The sequence below is a fragment of the Stegastes partitus genome, unplaced genomic scaffold, assembly GCF_000690725.1.
Source record: "Stegastes partitus isolate 25-593 unplaced genomic scaffold, Stegastes_partitus-1.0.2 Scaffold1483, whole genome shotgun sequence".
NCBI lineage: Eukaryota > Metazoa > Chordata > Actinopteri > Pomacentridae > Stegastes > Stegastes partitus.
The window spans coordinates 27,618-50,609 of record NW_007579214.1 but is presented as its reverse complement, the minus strand read 5'-3'; the positions used below and the strand labels follow the sequence as shown (position 1 = coordinate 50,609).

The 22,992-nt window shown below is 41.4% G+C and overlaps 1 protein-coding gene across 3 annotated transcripts; it reads right to left on the bottom strand.

The window, feature by feature from the left end:
- Nucleotides 1-65: 65 nt before the first annotated feature.
- On the bottom strand, nucleotides 66-22,775 carry LOC103370799 (casein kinase I isoform gamma-2). Of its 3 annotated transcripts, none has more exons than XM_008299958.1 (12): nucleotides 22,654-22,775; nucleotides 14,324-15,403; nucleotides 12,670-12,739; nucleotides 12,020-12,168; nucleotides 11,693-11,927; nucleotides 10,132-10,217; nucleotides 9,891-9,975; nucleotides 9,612-9,760; nucleotides 7,831-7,911; nucleotides 3,988-4,089; nucleotides 2,357-2,463; nucleotides 66-999 (listed from the first exon to the last, which is right to left on the bottom strand). In XM_008299958.1, the coding sequence occupies exons 2-12, from the start codon at nucleotides 14,591-14,593 to the stop codon at nucleotides 945-947; spliced, it is 1,389 nt and encodes a 462-aa protein (XP_008298180.1). In that variant the 5' UTR covers nucleotides 14,594-15,403; nucleotides 22,654-22,775; the 3' UTR covers nucleotides 66-944. The 3 variants fall into 3 exon arrangements, with proteins under 3 accessions (XP_008298180.1, XP_008298181.1, XP_008298179.1); XM_008299959.1 differs by having other exon boundaries at nucleotides 9,612-9,757; XM_008299957.1 differs by lacking the exon at nucleotides 3,988-4,089.
- Between the last annotated feature and the right edge of the window lie 217 nt (nucleotides 22,776-22,992).

Here is a 22,992-nt window from a genome sequence, read left to right as displayed (position 1 = left end):
GAACACACTAGAATCTACAAAACACAAACTTTCTGAACAACTCAAATAGACGGAAAAAACACAGGTTCAAAATAGAACACAGTCTTTTAGTTACAAATTAAAACGGGAGAAAAAGCATAGATTTTACATAAACATCTTTTTTAAACTTTTGATTCTGGTGGTTGTGAGGTTTTCCTCTGAGGGTGAAGGAGAAATACACTGAGCCCAATCCACTGCAGGAAATAGACCAGGCCGCTCACTGTGTACTTACTCTTACCCTAGGGAATAAAAACTTTATAGACTATGTGCGAGAGCTGCATCTCTTTGTCCATGAAGTCTCTTTATGATGAACTTGAGAAAGGTGTGCAGAGTGTTTGTACATGTGTGTGTATGCGTGTGTTTTGTGTGCACATGTGGTCCAAAAGTCTCATTGCATCCATTGCTTTTGTAGTCCTCTCTTCTGTATCTCCTGTGAAATACACTTCTGTCTCCTCTGAACCAGTCAGTAAGGAAGAAAAAGGAAAAAAAAAAAAAAAAAGAGAGAGAACTTGCCAGACTGCTGGTAAAGCAGCTGAATCCAGCCTGTCAGCCAATCAGCTCGCTGTTCACAGTCTGTCAACTGTTCATTGGTGGCCACATGTTTCCCAAAGCGGTTTGTTGATCTGGTTTCAGTTCAGTCTGTAACCATAAATACATGAAGGGTCCACGGCTGGTGCATCCAGCCCACGTTTCAAACTCCAAACACTGTCTGTTCAGTCCAGAGCAGAAGAAACCAGTAGATCAGCTCAGCAAACTGCTGCCTGGTGGTCCAGCCGAGCCGAGGTGGGCCGCAGGACCTCCGTCAGCAGAGGTGAGGAGGAGGAGGAGGGTGAGAGAGGGTTATATGAAAAGGGCTAGACAAAGAGAGAGAAAGGAAAAAGAGATGGCGAAGAAGAGAGCAGGGGTTTCTCTCTTGTCTCGTGTTTTCATTTGTGTCTCTGGAGAGCTTTCCTCTTCCTCCTCTTGAAGAAACAGCAGCACCTGCAACACATAAGTCATTATTAGCAGACTCCAAATACAGCTTTTCTGCTTCAACTATTCTTGCACTTCAGCTTATCAGAGTGACTGACATGAACCTCTTGTGAGCTCTGGAGCATGACGCTATTTCTCACACACAAACATCAGCTGATGTGCACGCAAAACAAGTTGAGAAAAGCATTATGTGACAAAATGACAACATGTACCAGTGATTTATGCTTCGTCAACAGAAAGAGTTATCCAACAGACCTAAATATATTAAATGCAAACTAGCAAGAAATAAAGGTTTAAAATGTTTGACTGTGTGAACAAACCCAGAGCTCCTAACACCCTATCATATGCGTTAATATTTGAGTCCCTTCCTCTTTGGCCTCCATGCAGCTCTTCCTGAGGCCCATTCGTCTGTGGAAACCAGGGCATCTCATCATCTATCATTCTAAAGTGAAGTTCTAAATTCTCCAGAAATCCTGTGCTATGTCTGCTAAGTCACAGCTGACTTTTCAGAAACATTTGCAGGAGCCCTGTGTGTTTTCCCTGTTCATTATGAAAGCAATGAGACAGTCTGCGTAGCTATTGTAGTATGAATAGAACCGTGGGCGTATCCACTGTTCTCCTTCAAAGTCTGCAGCAGTTATGTGTAAACTATGAACTGGCCTTCAGCAGAGGCGGAGGCAGACTGATCATCTAAGAACTCTGTCACAAACGCCAGCTTGTTGACCAAACAGTCAAAAACAGTTGAACCAACTGAACTAAGACGGTTCAGACTAACTCTCAGCATCTGAACATCTTGAACAAATCTAAGATTGTTTAACATTGTTAAGACGTTTAATTGCAGGCATAATTGGGTGTTATTTACATCCTGTGCTGGGGTATATGTAAATATATCACCTATGACACAATAAATGTTCACAATAAATGTCAAAAATATATATACATACAGACCTGGTTTAAATTTAAAAAGGTAATATTCCATAAGTCCTATGTTCTGTCACTGTATAATATCGTCTTTAATTAATTTACTACTGTGTTGCAACAAAAGATAGAATCATTCTGACCTAATGAAGAGGCTGTTAATAACCTTATAAGACAAACTCTAAGTGGCAGGAGGGTCAGCTGATGATGAACTGACTTGTTTATTTACAGCGTCTCTAAAATGGACCACGCTGAGAGAAGTGAGATTTTCTTGCCCTGTCAGCACATTGAGTGTAAAGACAACACTTCCTTTGTCAAAAAGCTGGTTCATTTTTTTATATGCAGAAGTTGGTTTAAATGTAAATGTTCATATTTTTGCTTTTCAAACAGTTAATAGAGCAGGTGCTGACGTACTCTACACATGGATATCATTTCAGTGTGTTCTTACTTGGTATCATCAGCCACTTCAACCTCTGCGTTGGCTGTGATTGGTGCGTTGGAGTGTCCTGCAGTGGGGTCGTCTGTGTTCAGCTCCCCATTGGTTGAACTCATCACCTGGAGGACAGAATAGGAAAAGTAGGATGAGCACAGAAGGATCAACGCCTTAAAATGTGGTGGGACAAAATGACAGACTTGCATTAAGCCCACACTGAGCCAGATAAATCTGAAAACGTGTGAAAACAACATGTTTCCACGCTAGAGGGGTTTTCATGTCATTTCTGAAAAGCTCTTTTCCTTCACTGAAACACTGGAACAACAGAAAACCATCTGTGTCCTGCTGTCCGTCATCACAAAAGGAAAAGGCTGTTTTCAAATGCAGCTAGCTTAATGTGGACGTGTCACATGAGCTGTGACACCCAGCAGGGAGGAGATACAGGCATTGTCGACATTCATTTTGTTGCCATGCAAAATAGCGTCACCTCTGCTTATTGGCTGACAGTGTTTTGCTCATTCCTTCAAATGTTGTAACTGCACAATCTGATGTCTCACAAATAGACCCTCAGTGCTCCAACAGATGCTCATTCAAAAAAATGGGCCAAGCTATTTACAAAAACACAAAGTCTTCTCATTTTCTGTGCAAACTATTACAATCTCAAATATTTGTCACTTTTCCTAATGTTTGCATGATGCGGTTTGTATTTTTTTTTAACTACTGCTCCATTAAAAACAGAACATTACGATCACCTGCATTCACAGTGGTTAGACGTTTACATGTTCTGCCATATACTGAGTCTTAACACAGGTAACAGAAGCACCTCTTATGATACAAGATGAGACTTTTGGTGTGAATGGTCACATCATGAGAATTATACAAATAATTCTGGTGTTTGAGCCCCACAGTCCTGCATCCACTGTTTTAAGACTGAAAACAAGGGCTGGACGCTACAAATAGACTGTCACTGCCACAACAACCACACAGTCAAAGTCACATGTCATTTCTAGGTAAATATTAACTTTCCAACAACACATTCACCTCTGCCCTGTGTCTGATCACATGCCAACTCACTACATCTCACTATAGTGACCACAAACACTTTAGTTGACACTGATAAAAATCTTACTTAAAAGAAAGCCAGGACAAATATTTAAGTGCATTTGCTCTTTCCTACTCACTTGTATTTACCAGAACTTTACTCCATCAGATCCCATATTTCATGCACACAGGTGCTTTTCTATTGTTTATTCTAGTTCTTTCTAAATACACCATATGAACTCCACCTCTTCTGCTTTGTCACAGAAAGTAGCCTACGTCACTCGACTTCCAAAATCTCTGTTCTGTCTGTAGAGAAGCCAGGAAACCACCTTCTGTCCCCTCGTAGATCGTCTCCATTTGAGTAATAACTGCACAACTGCTGTACAAAAATGTAACACAGAGAAACATATACTGTGCGAAAATGGAGATGGTTATAATTTGGGATTTCTCTTAAAATATTCCCATGTGAGGGAATAAGTGAAGTTGTGAGGAAACAGACTTGAGGTCAGCCCTGCTGCAGAGACAGAGAAGGTCATGCAGGCGGACAGATAGACAGGTAGGCAGACAGACAGGAAGCCAGCAGAGCTAACCCTTCCTCTCAGTACCTGGACAGACCCGCCCAGCCTATCAGCAGTGAGATGGGAGCCCAGCAGCTCTCGATTGGTCACTGGAGTGGGCTGGGACTCACTGCCTTTCCCCTCTGGAGACTAGAGGAGACGGGAAGCCGATCGCAGGAGAAAAGGGAATAAAAGAGGAAGAGGAGGAGGAGGAGGAGGAGGAGAAGGTGGTGGAGAAAGAGAGAGGTGAGGAGGAAATGGTAGAGGAGGGTCGGCGAGATGAGGTGGAAGAGAGCGAGAGGACAGTGATGGGAGGAAGCAGGAAGACAAGCGGATGGAGCAGAGAGGCGCCGGGGTGAGGAGCAGTTTGGTGAGGAGAGAAAAGAATGAGGAAAGAGTGACAAAGGAAACAGAAAAGAAACAGTGAGTTCAGAGTCAGTATTTGGTGGAGGAGCAACAGGACGGTGAGCACTCAAGTGTGCAGTGAGAGTGCACAGGAGAGTGCGCACGTGTGGAAGCCCCATGCAAAAAGGGGGAAAGAGTTGGTCCTCGTTGTGGGATTTCAACCTCACCTGCCTCAAAACCCAACTTCTGGTGCCTTCATAAACCTGGACTGACTGCATTTGTGCATGTAAAAGAAAGGAGTGGGCGGTATAACCAGTAAGACCACAATAAGGGGCTGGGCGAGGTATACATTTGATCAGATAAATTTTAATGTCTTGTTTTTGAACAACATTAGAGCTGTGCCAGTAACACACACACACCCAAGTAATGACAAGGAATAAAGTTTCCTATTACTCCAAAGTCTTATCAGCAAAGCTACAAACTGTACTGACTTGAATCTAGGGCAGCCCTGACCATGAATTTATTGCTCTTGTAGCAGTAAAACACATTACAAGAGCCTTCAGGTCTTGCTGCAGGTTAAATTGGTCTACTTAAACACTTTCAAGGCTGCCTGAGATGCAAAGACTGAACACGAACAAGCTGGAAACACCTGCTAGCTTATGAACGTAAGGGCTACAAACCACACAAGACTGTATCTGTGCAGCGTTACCCTTTTAAAGAGGATTTGATCTGAACATGTAATTGTCTCATTATCAAATTCAACACGACTCCAGCTTTGAAAAGTAATTCTCACAAAAATTATGCTCTTACAGTCTAGAAAATGTAGCTAAAAGGACAACTGGAGACGCTTCTAACTCAACATAAGATGCTAAATGAAACAACAAGTAATTTAATTAATTCATATTTTCTAGTACGTACAAATCTAAGCGCCTTCAACGTCCAGCAGCAAATACTTTAACTACAGCTGTCTTAATGATGGAAATATAAAGGTGGACGGATGATAACATTTTTTGCCCTGCAGACCCTCGTGGACACGTGGAAACCATTGCCTTAAGCCATTAACTTTAAAGGATTAATCCAGCTTTTCTTGAACTTGTTGCACAAATTCATGATTTTAACTCTTCTCAGTCTGATTGAAAGTTAACACACACACACACACAAAAAAAAAAAAGCCCCCTGAGACAGACAATGTACAAACTGCTAACTTTTTGCACCAATCAACCTCAACATCTAAACACTGACACAATTATGTGCTGGGAAACGCTGGGTCCTGGTATGTACCACCTACCTAAACACAGTTGCAGACCAGGAACACCCCTCCCCACAACCACAGCAACCACAGTGTCCCCCTTGCCAAACCGCAAAACCTGCTCAGGAACAGCATGACCAGGCCCAGATCCCAATCTAATTGAGCATTCATGGGATGTGCCAGAACAAGCTTAATCTAAGAAGGCCCCACTGCACAACCCACAGTACTCGAAGGATCCGCTACCAATATCTCAGTGTCAGGTCTCACAGGACATCCCAAGAAGTTGGGTCGATGGTTCAGAGCTTGTCTGGTGGCACGAGGGGAGCCTGCACAATATGAGGCTGGTGGTTTTAATGTTGTGGCTGATCGGCATAACCACCAGCGTATTACATTCAACAATAATTATCCTTTAACGCCACACATGACATAGCTATTATCCTACAATGTTTCTCTATGTTTCACCTGTATTCATTCTTTAGTTTAATTCGTTTAAGATTATACCGCCCAGCCCTTTGTGAGAGTGTGCATATTGTGAGTTTGTAGATGGGCTTGTGTTGTCATGGTTCCAGTCTGGACGGAAAACCATGTGAACATTTCAAACTCCTCAAAAACACAGTGCACAGCTGGATTTCTACAGCACTGAACACAGCATGTACACTGATGCATCTTCTTGGTTTAGAACTTTTTCTGTTCTTTGTGTGACAATATTAAATCACAGGCCCAGTAATTAGATTTTGTGACATTGATCAATAGAAAAGCATCGTTTTTATGTGGTTTCCCCACCCTGCTCAGAATCTGATCTAAATTAAAATATTTTGATATTATATTAAATAACATCAGCCAAAAAAACATGTCTTGATCAGACGGATGTGGTGCATGAGAGGTCCCATATTATGGCCCTTATTAGCAAATTATTGAAGTCTCACATGTCTCCTCTGTGGGTTTTTCCCCTTTTTTTTTTAGCACATACAGCAAACATGGTTCATTTCACTGTGCTTGTACAACCCTTGGTTATAGCCCTGCTCTAAACAGGCTGTTCTGCTCTGAAAACCAATGAGGTGCTGCTGTCCACACCGTCTCCAGGAAGCAAAAGCTCTGTGTCCGTGATTAACAGTGCAGAGACCAGAGAAGTGTGTGACACCAGGCCAGACTTTGTTTTTAACTCGTGTGTTTGGTAGATTTCTTAGACAATGCTACGATTATAAAATCAGTATTTTAGCAGTGCTTAGTCACAGCTTCGAAATAGCTCTGAAGTGACGCTGGTTCACATGTAGTCATAATAGGCTGTGTTCCATTCAGTATTTCAAACTCATTCTGTTGTCTGACAACAAAAACAGAAAAATATGTAAATGAGACCAGCATTATTGGAAATGTGGCTGTTCTAAAATGCAGTTTATGTAAGCCATGAAAAAGCTATAGTGCTGTTGTTGTTCTGGGAAGAAAAATACATCCCAGTGTTTATGTGAAGCTAATGTGAGGTTTCAATACTATGTGCTATTGAAATAAGTGGTTATCCTCTACAAGTTAGTCTTTTTAGTACCGAAGCTCCTCTTTGAGTTACTCTAGAATATGCTTGTATGCCAAAAACACACAGGGATTTTTATATATAAACCAAAAAGACTCTATAAAATCCTCTGAACTCAAGATTTTATTCACCATTACTTTGAAACTGCTTAATGGCCCGTGTTAGCGATAACAGTGGTAATGCACATATGGCCATTTGATGATTGTTTTAAGACAAACAGACATGAAAAAGAGTGAACTTAAATCCTTTAAAAGCTAAAATCCAGTCGCAGAAGCCTCTTTTTTGCAGTTCACACTACAGATTACATAAAAGACTGCAGACGTGCTCTGCTGTCAGTGTGTTCCAGCTGTTCTATTGATCAGTGTCAAAATGCATCTACCGTTATTAAGTTTACAGTAAAACAAGATCAAATGCTATGTTAGCACTCTAACACCAGGCCATTATGACCATGGTGCTGAGGTACGACTACTGTTTGTTCTCGCCTGTTAGTTTATGGTGTTAACCCTAGTTTCACTGCTTCTATATTTGCAGCTATCTTTAGTTCTGATAAATTAAAGATGAGCGAGTTAACCCAACTGCAAGACCTCTACCTATTCTCAGGCAGAGCAAAGCAGAGTGAGAGAAGCTGAGGAGTGAGAGGCAGCTTCATGTGTCCAACTGTAGCTTATTTAAAGTGACAAAAGCTTATTTTTCTTAATTTTTCATTGGAAAAGCACGTGTGTAGCAACACTAACATCACTGTGTTGCATGTACGTTCAGAATAAGTGTATACCTGGTTTTTGGTCTGCGGTGCTTTCTCCCGGTTGCTCGTCTGAAGTGGAGTCTCACTGGCCACTGGACCAATAGGAGTGGGCTAAACACACAGAAATACAACATGGGAGAGGAAATACACAGTCAGTTATCAGACAATTCCTTATGTGGACTTTATATCTAAGTGTTTGCACTCTGTGGCTGAAATTTCAGATGGTTCATTAGCATTCATGATGAAACGGAACCACCGCAATGTAACAGCGGCTGCCTGGTGCTCGTATGAAACAAAGGAGAACCTACCAAACAGCCACAAACAAGTACATACACGCACCATGTAGCAGCCCAACAGACTGTTCACATGTGTCTGCAACAGCTGGTCAACTAATTCAGAAGCAAAAAGTAGAAGTAGAAATATACAGTAAATGCCAGAAACTAGTTTAACAAAGGGAATGATTCCAAATGAAAGTTATCGCTACAAGCCAAGCTGAATGGCTTCATAGCTAATCCTGCTAGGGCTAAGGATTTACACAGCTGTGCCGCGTATTTTGCTGCCGTATCTGCACATTTCACAATAATTACGGAGGTTGGGCGCCTAAGCTGATCTGTCATCTGCAAGGAATATTACTTAACCGTGTGCAAATACTGAACCTCCGTAAAGGTCATTACTCGGTGTGGTTAGGGTGTGAATACCATGATTCCAGCTTGTTTGTGCACAAAAAAAAGTACCCACCCATTTTTGGGAAATTCAATTTTACAATTTTTACAATTACAGCCATATGTTTCAACTTGACTTTGACTTCCAAAGCTTTTCAAGTGATAACACACAACAAGACAAACACAAAAAGCCGAATGTATCACCATTTTAAGGCCATTTTCAGCTATTGTTCCACCAATGCATACATACGTCTTCTGTGTTTGTGGACTTGTGTACAACAGTTAAAATAATCCTAGGGGATAGAGGGCTACATTGGGACTGGGATCCCAGGGGTTGAGTGGATCCCAGAGGTCCTAACGCTAATCTCGCAGGAGCTGGCAGTTTAAACTTGCTCTGAGTGGGAAGTCAAAAAATAGACTCCAGGCCCCGGAACCCCAATCCGATCGGGCCTCATGGGATGCATCTGCTCTGTTCTCCCAAAAGTAAGATGAATCACTTTTTCCTAAACATAATTAATGCTACAGAGAAATGTATGAAATATGTACTTACTGCCTTTAGAAGAACGTCGTCTTATAAATGCAATTTATTTTGCAAGTTTGCGTTACACGTATGAATCTCTTCACTAATACGACACAATTAAAAAAAGTTTTCGCTAAGGGACACAAAACAGTGGAACTCCATATCACGCATATGTAAGTGTTTGCTGTTGCAGGCAGGTGTGAACACGCAATGTACTGAAGCGGTAATGGTTGGAAATCCAGTAGGATTAAGAAAACAGTCCCACACTAGGCTCTTGTGGGGGAAACACTGTCTCATATCAATGAACTACTGTTGTACTATGAAGGGGAGGTCCTCACAATAAACTTCAATCCTAATATAGAAGAAAATATAAACCCTTCTCCTGCTGACTTCGCTCAAAGTCAAGCTAGTCAGATTACAGTATGAGGAAAGGAGGAGGAAGTGTCTGACTTTCTGGAAATATGAGTCTAAACTAATGCATGACTCTCAGTTCCTGTTAACAGCACATCAGTAATATGACCATGCATCACGGCTGAACTGACCTCTCAACATTGACCCTGCAATAAAGTTCAGCTCAGACAGCTTACAGCACAAACACACACACACACACACACACACTCCACACTAACCAGTGGCTTTCCGGTCCAGTCGTACTGGTAATCAAAGATGTATCCGTTTCTGTCAAAGAGGTCCGTGAAGAGCTTTCTCAGATAGTCGTAGTCTGGCTTCTCGAAGAAGTCCAGCCGACGCACGTACCGCAGGTAGGTGGCCATTTCTTCTGTTACATACACACAGATGCATTTCACCCAATCCACAAATGCACAGAGACACACAAGATTTGATCAACACACGCTCCATATGCAACATCTGCAAAAAAAATATGTTAAAGTGTATGTGTGTATTCGCACCTGGGAAGTTCTCACAGAGAACCTCTATTGGTGTGTCTCTCTTTGTGTCTCCTATCTTCTGATAACGTTCTTTCAGAGTGTCAGCCTGATAAAGAAAGACAGGAGGGGGATTTTATAAATAACAGGTAACAGATGGATGCAAAGTGACTGAAGACAAAAGGTCCACACATTAAATGTAGGAAATAACAAAAGATGACTGTAGTGATGAGCACACTGGCTGGGTAGTCCACTGTCTACTCACCTTGAGCCCTTGCCAGGGCAGGCTTCCTCGCAGGAAGTACATGAACATGTGGCCAAGAGCCTCCAGGTCATCCCGCCTACTTTGCTCTGAGGTAACACAGAGAACAAAGACAGATAAATGGTAGGACTGCCTCAGTGGTGTTACATTCAAGAGCTCTTAAGCCAAGAAAATGAACAACATGCTCCAGCACCCAATCGTGTATAATACAAAACAGAAAAGAAAAAGGATAATAATATTCCCCATGGATTCATTCCTTTATGATACTTGAAACAGTAGAAAGCTTACAAACTACACAGTTTTTTTATCATGTGAAAAGAGAACTTGACCACTGGATGCCGATCACTCACATTTTGACAGCATAAATAGATTGTAAGAGAGGAAAGAACATTTCTGGTGGAAATCAATTCAGAAATTCCAGAAACAAATGTTATTATTGATAAAGTCACATTGACACAACAAAGGAGCAACTCAACGTGAGGGCACAGCGCACCTGCCGATTTTTGTAGTTCTTCAAAAAAGACAAGTCTGGGTGTATTTTGGATGTAATAACTAGCTCTGCAGGACAGGATGAATATTGTGAATGCAGGGCTCCGGGCTACCACCAAAATAGTCACATATGCAACTTTTGTTCTGAGCGTGAGCGTGACAAGGCAGTCAGAGTGCATGATGATCATTAAGCCGTTTTATTGCACCTCCGACTGGCCAGGTAGCTACTGCGTGAAACACTGTAGCTGAAAGCAGCACTTTTTCTTCTTCACTGGCTCAGTCCCTCCCTCCACACAGAGCACAATAAAGTGGAGCACTGAGCTCCAGGAACAACAAACAAATCGATCAACCGACATAGTGCAGCACTTTACAAAACAAAGATGACAACTCAGTCCACAGATTGTATAATTTCAAAATCTCTGCACCAGTAAACTGTTTTGGATACTGATGGCTCTCCCTGGTCCCAACATGATAGTGGCAATGTTTTTCTCCACTGCTGAAAAAGAAACCATTTACAGGAACAAATCTGAGAACTTCTAGTGTGGTTAGCTTTAAAAGCAGATACTGTGTGACTGCTATGACTCTTGTACTGCAACTACTGCTAACACACACACGACACGTTCTAATCAACCTTCTTCTAGTCAGAATCCTCAGGCTCTCTCCTCACACTGTACGGGACAATCGACCTGCCACCATGTGGAGCTCATGCACCTTTTGTACACTGATAATTTCAATAAAGTTCACGCAAAACAAAATGGCTGTGTGCTCAGTGTTGACTAAGACAGATTAAGGGGGAGCTATTCTGTGCAGTCAGAAAGCTGAAATTTCACTGCTGGCTTTGATGGTGAATTGAAGTTCATGATGAATATGTTGCACTTGTTTTAATGGACAACAGACTAACGTATTGAAATTATGGCTGCAGATGGGCCTGTCTGTGGAAGAAAAGCACTCGGATCATAATGTGAACAAAAAGTAGAGTAACACACCCATGAACCAGCCTAATAAATAAATGCATGCACTGCATATAAAAGCACATTTTGTACATGTGCATAAACAGATGGATGAAGCAGCTCACCTTTCCCCAAATGTGTATTAATGCTCATGTATCTAGCAGTTCCAGTCAGACTCTTGTGTTCTCTGTATGGGATGTGTTTCTTCGTCTCTGGGTCTATGTATTCTTTGGCCAAGCCAAAGTCTATGATGTGGATGGTGTGTTGCCGCTTGGAGCCGGGTCGGCCAACCAGGAAGTTCTCGGGCTTCACATCTCTATAGATCAGGCTTCTGGTGTGGACAAACTCCATACGAGTTATCTACAGAGGAAGATGGAGTAAATTACAGAAGCAAAACTAGGAAGTCTAACAATAAACTCCAAGTGTGACTTGAAGTCTGTTTGTTGTCTTACCAGTTGTATGGCTATCATGAGTACAGTCTTTAGAGAGAAGGTCCTGTCACAGAGGTCAAACAGATCTTCTAAGCTCGGTCCCAGTAGCTCCAGAACCATAGCATTGTATTTACCACATGGTCCAAAGTAAAACACCTGGGGTACGCCCTCTGGATGAGTGAATGAGTAGAAAAAGATAAAACACAGTCAAAACACATCAAATTGACACCATTACACATTTTATGAATGCTTAAAGTTATTATAATGAATACAATTTTTACTTTTAAACATACTTTGTTATACATAATTGGTTGAAAGCTGTGGGGAAAAAAAATTACTAGAAACCTTTTGTGTTAACCTACTTCCAAGGTCAAGAATGCATACACAGCTAAACTTTAACATTCTCAAGCAAAATGATCATGCGTGCATTGGTGTGTCATACACAAACAACTCATGCTGGGTGGTCTGGGCTTCAGCACAATGGGGGGAAACAGTAAACACAAAGGTAGAGCATGGCTGCATATGCCTCCCTCAGGTCAAACACTGAGAGACCAATGACAAGTACAAGGATTTCTCTTCTATTGCTAATTTTTTAATGATTTTTTCTTTCATAAAACTGGCTAATTCTAACAATAACACAAAAACAAAAGCAAAAAAAGCAAAGTTCCCACCTGAACTTCCCAGTTGTTTGTAGAATCGATATTCTAGGTGGAGCTGTGGTGCCCGTGACTTGATTGGTTCCTACAAGGAAAGAGTGCATTAGAATTAGAATGACAGCTCGTCAGAGGCAGTGAAGAACCAACATTAAATGCATAATACTGAGAGGTCATCAGCATTTTTCTGACAATGCTGCCACTGAGTGTAGTCAGAACCAAAACTTAAACACCTTGTAGATACAGTGAATTCAGAAAAAGTTCAGACTTTTTACTTTTTGCATAATCATGATGCAGATTGAATTTTAAATGGATACTACTGCCATTTTTGCCCGTCAAGCTACACTTGACATATGGTAGTTGCGTTCTTATATTTGTGTAAATTTAAAAAAACAAAACAAAACTGAAACCATTTACAAAAGTATTCAGACCCATTGCTGTTGCTCTCCAGATTGTGGTCAGGTGCATCTTTTTTGGTAAGGTCCCACAATCCAGACTGCATGTCAGCACAAAAACTAAGCCATGAAGACCAAGGAACTCTGTAGACCTCTGTGATAAAACTGTGGCAAGGCATGTATCGATTCAAGAGTAAAAAAAACATTTCTAAAGGTCTGAGTGTTCCCAGGAGTGCAGCAGCTTCAATAACTGCCAAATGGAAGAAGCCTGGAACCACCAGGACTCTTTATTGAGTTGGCAGTCTGGCCAAATCGAAAAACTAAGCAAAAGGGGACTTAGAGAGGGACTCAGTGAGGTGACCAGTCCCTCCAACAGAGCTTTAAAGGGGAACGTGCTAGAGCCTTTATGGCAGAACGCTAGATGACAGCCACTCTTGAATAACAGGCAAATGACAGCTTGTTTGCAGTTTGCCAAACAGGCACAGCTCATAACCTGCTATTACCATCTCAGCAATGAAGCATGGTGGGGGCAGCATCATGCTATGTGGGCTTGTTCTCAGCAACAGGTAGACTGATCAGAACCAAGGGAGGATGAATGCAGCCAAACACACAGAGGTCCCCAAAAAGTTGCTCCAGACTGAAGGCAACTTGAGACTGGAGCAACAGTTCACCTTTCAGCGGGACAATTGACAGCCAAGAAGACAGTGAAGTGGCTTTAGGCCAAGTCTCTGACTGTCCTCGAGTGAACCACTCAAAGGTAAAACTTAAACCACACAGACTAACTGTGGAGAGACCTGAAGATGGTGGTTGAGCTGCTTCCATCCAATATGATTGAGCTTTACGGGATCTGTTAGAAAAAATGGGATTAACTGCGCCAATCTAGGTGTGCAAACCCTGCAGAGACTTACCCAAGAAGACTCAAATTGCTGCCAAAGAGGATCCAACAAAGTACTGAATTAGGAATCTGATTATTGTTTTTAACATTTTTCAGTTTCTAATATGGGTTATTGAGTACAGATTGGTGGTCAAAAAGGCCCATTTTATCTTTTAAAGTTAAATACACAACAAAACAAGGTGGACGAAAGTGAAGGGGTCTGAATACTCTACCAAGCAACTTTACATAATAGTTTAAATGCAATGTGAATTTTCCGTTACTTTTAAGTGAAATATTCTATGCTGAAAGACACATTAATGACAATTGGGATCTCAATATTAAATAGATGAATTGTGTTTGCCTACAACGCTAAAAACTATAGATATACAGAAATTAACTTTACCAGTTTAATAGCCACGTATTCATTGGTGTACAGGTTCTTTCCAAGTCGTAGCTCTCCAAAGTTCCCACAGCCGATCTTCTTTCCAACACGGAAGTTTGGTCCGACCATCAGCACCCCAGAGTTGGAGCCGGCACCCCGGCCGCCGTGTCCCGATCGGCTCCCCGTCTTCCCAGACATCCTCTTCCCCTCTTCTGCCTCGCCCTTTCCTCCACCTCCACCTCCTCCTCCCCCGCCCCCTCCTCCCCCTACTCCTCGCTTGTCAAAGTCCATCAGTTTGTGGTAGCCTGGCCTCTCCACGGTTAAGCCGATTCCATGCAACCAAAACAACCACCAAAACAACTGCCTAGCGGCTTTTCCTAACAGACGTCGGGGTGGTTGACAGAGGGTCACACTCTTTGACTTTAAAGAGGGCAGGAACTGAGCAGTGGAAGAATAGGATGAACTGGGATGGAGGTGGGAGGAATTCAAACGGAAGACGAGGATCTCATGAAGGACCAGGCTATAGTTAGACTGAGCGAAATAGTTAGAATATAAAGGTGATGAGGGCTGATGAGAGTCAAAGATGGAGCAAAAGCTGATGATTTTTCGGTGGGATGGTGGTTAATGACTGAATGAAAAATAAAATGAAAAGATGATGGGGTGAGGGGGATTCTTTTCAATGACTTTATACCCCCTTGTAGGGGCCAGAGATGGTGATGGAGGGGAGAAGGATAATAGCCCAATATGTCACCATACGTAGCTAGCCATATGCTAACATGCTATATGAAGCTGGGAAGCTATGCTAGCTTCAGGCTCACACATAACAATCCACCATGACAACAGACAAACAAAACAGAGAGACTTTAAATGCTCCCCTTTTTTACATCTGACACTTATGTATGACAAAATACCTTTGTTGTTTGATTTACTGCCATAGGTCAGAACTAAACAGCTTTAGAACATGTGTCCCAATAATTACTGGACCTCTGTACTTGTTCTATGTCCCACAGAGGCTGATAATGTGTCACACAGCTGCTTGGTCCTATGAAACACCAGGTCAGGTTTAGCCCCTGGTTGCAGGAATACTGTATGTTGCAGCACCTGTAGAAACAGAGAAAAAAAATATTAGATTAAAAATGTTTTATAAAAACTTAACCATATTTTCATACAACACAGTACATTGAGACAATTCAGAGCAGCTCAGGAAGTCCAACAGTGACAAAATGGTTCTATGGCCCCAAAATGGTCAGCTATTTAGAAAGGAAAATCATGTTAGTGGATGTTCACTGCCTGATCAGTGACCAATACATGATGGTGTTGAACTAACACCTGGCGAGGAATCCAGTTGTCTTCAAGTATGTGTTGCCCCTCCGAATAAGTACCACATTCAACTAGTTCTTTTTTTTTTTTTTTGCAAATTATGCAGAAATAGTGTCATCAGATAATCAGCAAATATGATTGCATCCTCTTCAGTTTTTTGAGGCTGCGACAGGAAAAGACACTCATGGGTGTACGCAGCAATTCAAAGACACTAAGACGGTGGACGAGCAGGCAACAAAGTTGTACCTACATTTTAACACCTACCAAACTTTCGTGTGTACAACTTAAGCAACATTTTTTGAAGTTTAACTGTTCATATATAATCACTGTTCATAAATCCATAACAGCAACCAACCGACAGCAACAGAAAACCAGGCCAGATCTTCCTCCAGGAGGACAGGACATGTTCTCTCGTGTTTCTGATTTCCTCTTCTAATAATAACACTCATCTTGGCTACTCTAATTCATTCCTTCACTCCTCTCAGTTTTCCTCTCACTCCATTCTTTCCGTTTGCATCCAGTCTATCTGCACACCTCCTCCTCTCACATCTCTAACCTCTTCTCAAGACCCCCGTTTTCTCTACATGCTCTCCTGGAAAATGTTCATTTGCATGCACGTATGCAGACGGAAGACGCAACACAAATTAGACATACACCATTAAATATTAAATGATGGTAAAACTTCTCTGGATGAGTTTCACTTTGGTTTTATGGTTCAATACTAGCCAGACAACAAATCATTTTAAGTAAAGTTAAACAGGCAAATAGCAGGGCTGTGCGATTGCATTTCAGCCAGCAAATCATACCAGCCCAGGTGTCCTCAACTTATCCAAGGCATCACTCGCACAACCAATAAGTGAACCGAGAGTTACTTAACAGTAACAGACTGAAACATGGATAGCCATGTTCTGTAAACTCACCTAGTTTATAAACAGTACACCAGCACACATCTGGCAGAGCAGCTGAAGGATGTAATGTCAGAATGGAAGTCTGAGTGGCCAGGAAACACACATCCAATAATAACAGACAATGCTAGAAATATTGTCAATGCCTACATACATCAAACATCAATCAGTCGCAACTTTAAAAACAGCAGACGAGTGAAGCGAATAACATGGATCATTTTGTTACAATGCAATGTTTTGCTGGGAAGCGCCGTTTCCTGGAATTCATGTGGAAGTTACTTTGACATTTACCACCCACCTAAATATTGCTGCAGACCAAAATAACTCAAAGGATCTTTCACCACTGGCAATTGAAGAACAGGTATTGACTTTGTTTTACTTTAGGCATCAATGTCCACATTGATTAATTTGAAACACTCTATTGCTGCTACAATGTCATTTAAAATATCGCATGATTTCTGTCATTAAATCTGCAGGATGAGGCCACAGAGACAACAGAAGCCATGTCATCCCCAGAGAGAGTGCACACAGGAGGAATCCAGAGCATCTGCTCCTATGAAGAAGTGAGCCATGGCCCAACTGTTTGGTGAGCTCTTCACAACTGAGGAGGGAAACAAGCCTACATACATTATAGTGGAGTGCACTTAACTGGATTCCACTTATATGGTGGAGAACCAGTGAGTCCAAATATCCCCATGTTGCCATGTTAGCAAAGCACTACCTATGTGAACCCTCTGTCCTTAGCAAGGTGTTCTCCACAGCAAGACACATTGTTAGGGCCTGTGCCTTTTCTGCAAACATCATGGAAAATTTAATTTGTCTGGAAAAAAAGATAAAACACAATGAATCTTTGTGCAAGCTGGAACTGTTTCACTTTCCTAATGTGAAGCAGATTGGACACAAGTATGGAAACAAATTAAATATGTAAGTATAAAAATATCTATAGGACGCACAGCCACCTTTATTCCAGTGTCAGTAACACCTGTGGGCACTTGGGAAAATGTTGTACACGCTGATTGCAGTTTTTCTGAATATTATTAGTATTTGTAAAATGAATGGTCAAAGGAATTCAACACAGTTTTTTCTTTCTTTTTATGAATCTGATTTATAGCAGTATAACTTTGTCATACCACACAAAAGACATTTCTGAGTTCTCTCTACTTCTAGCCATGGTTGCTCTGTTTTCATAGAGGTGCTGGATTTTATATTGCAGTGAAAATTGAGCCCACACTGAGTGAAAATGTGACAGTGGCAAAGAAACATCCAGAAACTGCTCGGTATTCAGAGGGTTAAACATGACACAGCTATACTTTGTTTAGTAAAACATTGTTGAAGAAAGAAAGAAAGAAAGAAAGAAAGAAAGAAAGAAAGAAAGAAAGAAAGAAAGAAAGAAAGAAAGAAAGAAAGAACGAGTTTCATGTTTTGCGTCTTGTTCCCTCGCTGTACCGAAAACATACCATGTTGTGACTTCAAAACTGTGGTAGATACTAAACTGTCATTTCTGTGTATCATTACACACCTACTAACCACATTATTGGACATAAGTACTGACTGTTCTGAAGGATGGTCTGTGTTTTACTTGCCAGAACCATCAGTCAGCTTCAAAATAATTGTTCAGCTGCTCAAGAGGTTCATGACCACTTCTTACTTGTGATAATGACATAGACGACACAGAAGAAGACAGATAACACTGGAGAGGAAGAGGAAATGTCTGAGATAGCAGCTGAGGGGGTCGTCGCATCTCGTCTGATGTCATTAACAGGAATAAGTTGACCTGTGAGCCCTCGTGAGACACGGTGACATGTGAACTGTGAAAATCAGGACAAAAAACCCTTTTTATGTGGGTTTCTGTTGTGTTTTGCTGAACTGGTACTTCAAAAGGATCAGGGACGGTCCAGATGTTCATGTTTCCACTGTCGCAACAACTCCAACAGAGTGAGACGTCTTCCACTTAAACTTTTATCAGTTATCAATCATTTATGCTGATCGGCTTAATGGTTTTAAACCAGGGCCTTCAGTGTTTCAATTAGAGATATTGGCTAATCACAGACATATCTGTTTAGGCCTTTTTGTATTCCAGACATTAGACTTTGTATTGCTGGGGTCTTGACATAGTTTGTCTTGCAGAGTGATTCCGATTCCATTTACACGACTCTCAGCACTGTCTGCAGCACATGTAGCAGAGTACGCATCATATCTGAGCCGGTGGTGGTGCAGAGCTTCATTACAAGGGCAGTCGTGCACTTTCTGTTCAGTAGTGTGCAGAATATGCAGATATGACCTATTACACATGCAATGGACTCCAGTGGACTAGAAAGTAATATAATAGCAACAACTACACGTCCTTAGTATGTGCAGCTGTCCGTGTGCGCATGCAGAAGGGAGTATAATCACAGTTTGAAGGCATGTCGTCACAGTAAGTAAGTTGGTAACTTGTTTGTGAAATACACTGCTGTAAAGTTTTGTGCGTCAGATACGGATCTAATCAACATTTAGGTAAATCTAAGACTCGGTATTGAAGCTACGTAATATCAAAGGGCTCTAACATTGAATAAATATTAAATAGACTTGGTCGAGACATCCATACTTCAGTCAACAAGTCGTATTTGCTCCCTATGGGGCACTTGAAATTAGAACATAAATATCGACAACCCAGCCCCTGCCAAACGTACCGCAGACCTCACTGCATGCGAATGAAGCACTCTACACATAATTTCAGGAGAAAGTATCATCGTTGCTAGTTATAGCTAGCTGGGCAAACTGGAAAAGGTTTAAGTATTTTACACAGCCACTGTATGGGCTATGGTTTTACGCATTGCAAATGGCTAACTATTTCAGCTATGACTGACTAGGCGTGCCCCTTCTGTGGAAGAGGAGTACTAAGATCATAATGTGTACATGAAAGAGCATCAGGCTTGTCATTTATAGGTGCAATAACAAAGCATGTACAACCACGAACCTGGCTGCACAATGCAGGAAGTACCAGTGAATTTTGTAGACCCCCACCACTGTTCTCCTGACTCAACAACACCCCAGGTCCAAATCTACCACCGTGTTCATACAGACAGCTGTCCAGGTTGATCACAGTCTACTCAGATATTGACATTCTAATTCCATCAAAGCACTATAACTCTAGAAACCACACACAGGATATTTGTCACCAATAACAGTTGCTGAATGCATAAAAAAGAAGAAAAAAAGAAAAGCTGATACTGATACCAATCTATAAAGACATCTTTGTGTGATGCCACCCTCAACAGTGCAGCTGCATCAGCTCTTTGCCTGAGAACCGGAACCTGTTGTTTGTGTGAGAAATGTGTACAGGTGAATTTATCAAATGAGGGAAAAAGGCTGCTTGAAACTGAACAAATGGGCTTGAAATACTTGTGACAATCAGATTCCATAATATAATCATAAAAACATTCTGTCCCAGCTGAAGTTAGATCTATGCCTGTAATTACACCCCCTGGAGCAGGTCAAACATTGTTTTTTTTTACCCTCCCACAGAGGCCTCAGTCAGATTGAGCAACTCACAGCAAAAATCAATGCTGCTCTATAGGCCATATATGAGAGAGGGCTAGGCCTGCGCACAGCAAGAGGCACATTCACTCCCACACATGATGGCCTCAGCTAAAAGAGGAGTTTGCAACTCTTGTATGAATAACATCTGAGAGACTGAGGCCTTCACTCAAACACAGGTTTGACCAAAGCTTTAGTTAATGACATCTACTTAGTGCACTAAAAACTGGTCACTAAACAACTGCTATGTTGTCATGATTTCACCTGTGCATGATATTTACATCCTTCAACAAACAAAAACAAAAATGCTGTACTGTAAACTAAATGGGAAAATATAGCTACTTTTAGCACATAAAACAATAAAGATACTGAAGTAAGTATTTGTTAATTACTAAAATCAATCCTGGTATTCGACACTGAGTTTTTGTCTGCAATGTTTTGTGTCATTGTCTCCTCTTGTCTGACAACATGAAGCTAAGCAGTGAAAGTTTAGTGGTTTATTACACCCACTAACCTGCATGACACCTCACAGGCAACAGCATCTACTGCACAGCCTGCTGCAGGCTAAAAACCTGACCCCAATTACTAAGCAACTGCAACAACAGGCTCAACAGTTTCACCACAAGACTAGAAAGCTGATGCACAGGAACAGTTTCTTAAATATGCAATTTACTTCTAATTCCCCTTTAAATGTTAAAGTCAAATCTGCTCCTCTACTGGAACCCAATACATCACCTGTGACGTACGAGCAATGTGTTACTATGGCATTTCAAAAAAACTGCACCTATAAGATACAAACACAACATTAATTACATTCCTAATAAGTGGAAACTACTGTAAGCTTGATTTTACTTGATGTATGTAAAGTGACGTAATGATCTTACTGTCATTTTCTTAAGCAGTAACATACATGAAAGCTTACATTGTCCCAACTAACTTCTGGTTTGGCTTGAGTGACGTCTGTGGGAAGTAGTACTGAATTAATCTATTTCAAATCAGAATTCAAAACAATGTAATTGGCAAATTACAAATACCACAATTTATGATACACTTTAGGATTGAAACTGTTCTGTCGATGCTTTGACAAATTCACGCTGTCCTCCATGTGCAAAAGTCACACTTGCATCTCATGTGGTAATGCTCCATCATATGTTTTAAATCTGGTATACAGCAAATACTGGAGGGAGACCTGACTTTAAAAAAAATTATATAACAAATCAAATTGCGATATCTATCATAAAAATTGTAAATAGGTAGCTTCACCAAATCATTCATCCCTAGTGTGACTCCTGAGCAGCAACTTGTGAGCATACACAACACCCTCCTCTAAAACAATATGTAAACTTCCTGAGTGATGATTTAAAACCAACAGGATCATCTTCACCTTGGCTGTAATCATGTTGTCTCGCTAAGCCGGGCGTGCTTATCACTGCGGGCCAATATCAAAGAATTGCAGAACTGTTCATCAATAAATATTAGTTTATGACCTCTCATCCAGGTTTACCCTGGTTAAAGGTGGTGTTGTATCTCTATAGTGAAATGAGGTGCAAACTACCACTTCTCTGCATTATCTCTCCACAGCATCCTGTATTAATTGTTGCTAGGTGTGATACAACATTTACAATTGCTTTTAAGCTATGCAATTTTTGTATCAGTGGCACCCTACAGTAAAACGAGGTGGGTAATGAGTGCATGGAGTACAGTTGTGGAGTAAAACCTTGATCCTAATTACCACTCAGCTAATTTCAAGCTCTTTTCAGAAGGCTGATCAGAGTTCCTGTTGAGGTTTTTGGGGGAAATAGAGCTTATCATAATGTATCAACATGGCCTCGTCTCACCACCCACACTCCAATCATCAACTTGGCTGCATCTCCTCTTACTCATTTCTGAATACGAGTTGGAGTACTAGTGAATATTTAAAAGCCGACCTAAAAAGACTGCAAATTTGTCCCAGAGCTTCGCAAGCTGTCAGTGTTGTCCATTTCGGGATAGAAAGCTTTTGAGTGGACGTCCAAAGCAGCTCCAGTTTGCTAATGAAGCTAACGTTAGCTGATACGACTGCAGCAGATTTAAACATTCGAGGAGCAGCGACTCTTTAATGTTAAAACTAAACTCCTGTAGTCGCTGCAAAACGTTTTCTGGAGGCCTGTTGGTGAAAATCTAATATTAACGTGTTATAGCACGTCAAACTATTTATCGAGGTAGGTAGCGCAGGAAGTTAGGTTTAGGCCACAGTAGTTTGTGTGTGTGTTTGGCCCGAGTGTAGCTTGACAATATTAGCTTCATTGAAACAAGTCCGAAGTGGAGAAAACGCAGTAGCAAGTGAAGCGAAGTTATATCAGAGAATACAAATGACAATATTATTAAACAGTTGATAGTTTAGCTAGAGAGTTATACCGACAGTCAGCTAGCGTTTACTAGCTTCTGTAGTCGCAGCTAGACTTAGCCTGGCAGAAGCTAACGTTGCCTAACATGCTAGCCAGCTAGCTAACTAGCCACTGTTGGCTAACGCTGAATTTGTGCCCATACATACAGTCATTCATAAACATAGCTTGTTCATTTTACAGACGTATTTGTACAAACTTTTTAGAAAAAGACTTCACCTACCTAAATTGATTTTCTTTATGTCGCTATTTCTCTAGCTCGGAATAAACTGTTGTCGTTTTCTTCGTCTCGTTTTCCTGCTCATCTCTTTTTCTGTGGATGTTTGGCTAACCAGCTGAAAAGCCTCGACACTGAGCGCTAACGCAGTTTGCGTAGATGTGGATCAGTGTTGCGCAGAGAGCGCAGGCAGTTGGCGTAAACTGCTGTGGAGAATATCCACACGAAATCTGCGCGGTGTGCGTGACAGGGGGCCACGCACACTTTGATTTGTGAACAAAAGTTGATTTTACTTTGTCTGCGACTTTCTCCGATCCCTGTGAGTGTGTATATGTGTGTTTTACT

Coding starts and splice junctions, on each gene's coding strand:
- LOC103370799 (XM_008299958.1), bottom strand. CDS start 14,593: ATGGACTTTGACAAGCGAGGAGTAGGGGGAGGAGGGGGCGGGGGAGGA. Junction 9,976..10,131: donor TGCCCTGGCAAGGGCTCAAG/GTGAGTAGACAG, acceptor TTTCTTTATCAG/GCTGACACTCTGAAAGAACG. Junction 2,464..3,987: donor GGCTGGGCGGGTCTGTCCAG/GTACTGAGAGGA, acceptor TCTGTCCTCCAG/GTGATGAGTTCAACCAATGG.